Source organism: Naumovozyma dairenensis, chromosome 3 (assembly GCF_000227115.2).
Source record: "Naumovozyma dairenensis CBS 421 chromosome 3, complete genome".
Lineage (NCBI taxonomy): Eukaryota > Fungi > Ascomycota > Saccharomycetes > Saccharomycetales > Saccharomycetaceae > Naumovozyma > Naumovozyma dairenensis.
Genome location: NC_016481.1, coordinates 533,041 through 538,212, shown reverse-complemented (window position 1 = coordinate 538,212; position 5,172 = coordinate 533,041). Strand labels below are relative to the sequence as shown.

Below are 5,172 nucleotides of genomic sequence, written 5' to 3'. Positions count from 1 at the left end.
TAGCGAAATCAGCAGAACGACCAATCATGCAAGGAGAAAGACAATAACCGGTTACTGCAGCCATTCGAGAACGTCCTAGAAAGGAGAAACGTAACGCTATCTGACTTATTTCGATAAGGTAGCTTCTAGGCCTTAAATGAGAGGATTAGTGACAGCTTCCTCGTACGGACCGATAATTATCAAATTCAGTAATGTAACCACCGACATTTTTCTTTAGATTCTAGCAGAATGTGATGAGATCAAAAATATCAACCTTACCAGCAAAAGCACGTTAGAAAGCATTGTTGAAAGAAGCATAAGGTATCAATTTCGTCTCATGAGTATTGAAGCGGATGATCTAAAACACGTATAAGACTTGCAGGCAAGAACTGGGGATATCAACTATCATCACCAACCTAATGAACAGTTACTATCTAACCGCCGCCTAAGCATTTGGTTAAATTGAAGGCAGGCTCTGCGTAATTGGAAAATGATCTCGTATGATGTTTTAAACTGTTGTATTGAGGGCTCGGATCAGTGCGGTTTCAGTGGCGAGATACTAAAGTTAAATACTTAATATAAAGACTTGCAGTGGAAGCGACTTCTTAAGTATGCGAGTATCTGCTTAATTCAATTATCGTTATTCTTCTTGTCCTATTTAGTATATAATTATAAACATATATAATTATTAAGGACATAGTATTGGGATCTTATTAAGATCATCTTACTCGATATTTATACGTTTCTAAAACGTGTTTATTATCGAGGATTCTAGTATACAATTCTGTCGATCAGTTTGGCTTATTCAACTTCATTAGTTATTTCCTCAATGGGTAATTTCATTGCTGGAACGATATTCGTAGTAAGTGTTACTATTAATATCCTATGGTAAATGTGTAGATATCGAGTTTGGTACAATGTCCTCTAATATGACGCGAAACGATTACCGAACCTGGTAAATGCTGGAATGATATTTTTAATAAGGTACTATTAATATCCTATGGTAAGAATACAGATATCAAGCTTGGTACAACGTCTTCTACAAAGACACGAACTAATGATTACCAAAAATGGTAGAGACGCGTAAGACTACAGGCATCGACGCGACACGATAGTTGAATTATCGTGTCTGCCAGCGTTAAGTCACATTTTCGTGTTTCTGTTTCATCATCAAGAAAGGTATAAATAGACCAATAACTCGAAGTTTCAATTCCTATTTTTTCTGATATTATTTTTATACTTATATTATTTTTTTATTATTTATTTTTAAGAAAGACGAACCTTTTTACACACATTATAAGGAAAATTAGCTCTTACTATAATTCATAACAAACATAATCAATTTTTAGGATGGAAAATTACAACTACAAGATCAGAGAAAATATGAGAAAGGATGCTTCCGAGCGCTATTTATATTCTTGTCGATGGTGGAATAGATAATACGAGATCATAATTTTATCGTTGGTATACGAATTGATTGACTAGTTTGGTATTCATCAATCGCGTCGCGTCGTGCTGTTATTCACTCGCGTTCCTTCCATATCTGGTAAGTAGTTCGTGTCTGATATAGAAGACGTTGTACCAAACTGGATGTCTAGACCTTTACCATAGAATATTAATAGTACCTTTATCTTGAATATTGTTCGAGCACCTAATCTATGATGACAATTATATAATTTTTTTGTTTCAAATCCGGACTTAAACGAAGTTTCTGCGAGCATTACTTCCCAAAAGTTCTACAATTTGAGAATAGGCAATAGGTAGCTTACAAGTAACAACACATATGTGTCTGCTTACCGTTGGTATTCCTTTTTTTATCTATAGCTTTAAGGCTATCCAGAGCTTGCCATCTCCACTATTAAATCGTGGGGACCGCACAGTACTACTTCTGTTAACTATGACTGTTTTTGAGTATTGTACTTTATAACTGAGAGGACATCTGAAATCGACAATTATCCAGCAGAAATCTGGTCTACCATCTACTGTTTAGTTGGTAGCTGCCTTTTCGGCGGCTAAAATGTGGCGTCCCCATTTCTAAATTCCACTAAAATGTGTGACGCCATGTCCCGCGCCAAAATGTGCGGCGCCAATGTAATTCGTCTGGTATTCTCCCTCTCTTACATATCATAGCATACCATATCATATCTCATCATTGATAATGGGTATCTTTGAGAAGAGCTAAGATAGATTTTCGTTAATTGGCTAGAATCCTTCACCATTTATGTAGCATAGTGGAACAGAGCAGGATTTTTGAAGGTTCTTTTTTTAGGGCCATCCCAATTCCAGATATAATAAAGAAAGTATATAATGTCAGAAGAAGCTAGTGTTGTCATCAGACCTATTCAAGAAACGGACAAAGATGATTGGCTTCTTCTTTGGAAACAATATCAAAAATGCTACAATAGAACGATGAAGGAAGACATACCACTCCTCACTTTCGAGAGATTTTTGGATCCAGAAGTGAAGATGTGGGCTGCTTTCGCTATAAATACCACTACCAATAAACCAATTGGCATGGTAACCTATTTGCACCACTTCACGACATGGAATTTGGACGGGAAAATCTTTCTTCATGATCTTTTCGTCCAAGAGGATCAACGAGTTAAGGGTGTAGGTAGGAAATTAATGGAATTCGTCTACGATGCATCTGACCGTATGGACGTACCTTTCGTGTATTGGACTACAGATGATTTTAACCATAGGGCACAATTACTATATACTAAGGTTGGTAAAAAGACGTCTAAAGTTCTTTACGAAAGAGGCGGATATGGAATCTTTTCTTGATTACCATTGATTCTTTATTTCGGGAATTACCCATTTATATTACTGTCTTCAGGCAAGATAGTATTAGATTAGTGATTTATTGATATTATTACCAAATAAATAGAGATATCTGCTACTTTATTAATATTTATAATACGCATTTCCCTTACAATTAACCTACGATGAAAACTTCCCAGCTTTGCCGCCTATATGAGAACATACCGTCTCGTTTAGTGTCAATATAACAATGATTATGGTTCTGCCAATTTACAGAAATAAAATAGAGGAATTTGGGGCACTTGTCTAGGGCAACATTGCACGCCGTTTAAAGAATAGTGAACAACGCCGCCAACAAAGGTAAAATCAAAGATGAGGTTGACACCAGTCATCATGAGTTTAATTTTAGTTCATATTCATCTAATATATATAATATACAAAAGAAAATATAGAGCTTTAATTATATATTACTCTCACCTATAAGAGAGGGAGGACCAGACTGCCGCCACAGGGACATGTCTGTTAAATATATACCATTTTCCGACACTGTGACACATGTCTTACAGTTGGTTTATCAACAGTTACGGCTGAAGATTTAATCCCGCTACTTGTTTGTCCAACTTAACTAAGAGTGTGATCCTCCTTCATCTGACGACAAACAAGCTGCGATAGATTGGTATTTAATATCCATCGATAGTTTTGCAGAAGCCTTAAAGCTCGCTGCCTTCCAAAACAGAAACAAATGGGCGGTTAGTGTAGTGGTTATCATTCCACCCTTCCAAGGTGGAGACACGGGTTCGATTCTCGTACCGCTCAATATTTTTTTTGTTTTTATCTGCATCATAAAAGACAAGAAAACGTTGCTTGATTCGTATTAGTACTTCTATTAAGCCATTGAAGGTACAGGGTCCATTCTTTGTCATAAATCAATTTTTACATTCTTATTCAACGCTATATTGGATAGCATGCATAAATTCCAATTTTGTCTTCCGTTTTTATCCAGAAAATGTTAAAAACAGCGTATATATGAACTTATATACACCTAGTAAAATGCATTGTTCATGATTCATCGACTAAATCATCTTCCGACTCTTCAACCCTTTCTTGGGTTACGAAATTCGATAGATCTTGTTTATTGAGTAGGCCTTCTTCCTCAGTCAGCGTACGTGCTATAATTTCTCTTCCATCAAAGAATCGACCGTCAAGTAATGAACGGCAGTTAAGAGCCGACGGTACATCCTCATATACTACTAATGCTCTACCATTTGATTCATCTAATTCAAAACGTTCGATACCTTTAACCGTAGAACATTCATCTACTATATCTTCTTTGATTTCATCTAATTCACCTTCCGTATATTTAGCACCGACGTCTAACACATTATTTAAAACAATAGTCCTGTCTGCCTCACTATGACCTTCAAGTTTAGTAATATGCCAATCCGATACTTCTTTTGCGCTGTCGTCTTGTATTGTGCCATCCTCTGCGTATTTTTGCAACTGCTTCCCACGTTTAAGCGGGACATGATCACCTTCTTCTGCATTATTTTTATCATCAATTTTCCTTTTATTACTTTTAAATTGCGCAGTTTGAACATTAATTATCGATCCACGTAATATCGTTTTATCCATCATATCGATTGCAAGTTGAACACTCTCAATTCTAGCATATACTATCAAAGCGTCACCCTTAACTTTACCATCACTATCTTTGTAGAGCTTGCATCGTATTTCTCCCTCAGAAGTTTTGCGTATTATACCATAATGGGTAAATTCACGAATTAATTCATCTTCTGTGATATCTTTAGGTAAATTACTTATGTATATCGACGTAAAAGGCGGTTCGTAAATTCTACTTTTCTTTTCATCTCGCTTTTTCTTCCTTCTTTCGAGTTCTTGTTTCTTTAGTAGTCTTAATGCCTCTTTTAAATCTAATTCTTCTTTTTCCATTCTATGTGCTATCTTTAATGCTATGGATGATTTTTTCGAATGTTTGTATTTGAGAACTAGACTTGATATCATATTTACTTTAAGTTGAAAAATGTATTTGACGTTGTGCGTAGTGATAAATACGTATAAAGCATGCATTTGTGACTTGAAGCTGTCAGTCAAATCGGAAACGGAAGACACACTAAGGAAAACAATGGCCATTTTCAATCTAAAGGATGAAAATGAAGGTAATAGATACAATATTCTAGTTTTATTTTTTGTTTTTTCATACATTATATAATTATACTAAAGAAGCTTATACATAATAAAAATAAAAGTCTCTACAACAATCCGTTTACTAAACTTGAACATAAAGTGGCATCTTCAGCCTTTCCTGAAGCTTTCAAAGCAATACCTTTAGAGCTTTTAACCATTCTAACTATTAAAGCAATTTTACTTCCATTCAAAGCACTCTTACCGAATAATTTCAAGGTATGTTCACTA

General features: G+C 35.4%; 2 protein-coding genes and 1 non-coding gene across 3 annotated transcripts; 2 read left to right on the top strand and 1 right to left on the bottom strand.

Annotated features, from left to right (window-relative positions):
• Positions 1 to 2,286: 2,286 nt before the first annotated feature.
• On the top strand, positions 2,287 to 2,763 carry NDAI0C02350 (N-acetyltransferase family protein; the record flags this gene model as incomplete). The annotated part of the gene is made up of 1 exon (XM_003669090.1): positions 2,287 to 2,763. One exon carries the CDS (start codon positions 2,287 to 2,289, stop codon positions 2,761 to 2,763), a length of 477 nt encoding a protein of 158 aa, XP_003669138.1.
• Positions 2,764 to 3,483: 720 nt separating this feature from the next.
• NDAI0Ctrna2G lies at positions 3,484 to 3,555 on the top strand. Its single transcript has one exon. It is a non-coding gene; the product is annotated as a tRNA-Gly (tRNA).
• A 243-nt stretch (positions 3,556 to 3,798) lies between these two features.
• CUS2 (U2 snRNP complex subunit CUS2) lies at positions 3,799 to 4,962 on the bottom strand (the record flags this gene model as incomplete). Its single annotated transcript, XM_003669089.1, has 1 exon — positions 3,799 to 4,962. One exon carries the CDS (start codon positions 4,960 to 4,962, stop codon positions 3,799 to 3,801), a length of 1,164 nt encoding a protein of 387 aa, XP_003669137.1.
• Positions 4,963 to 5,172: the final 210 nt, after the last annotated feature.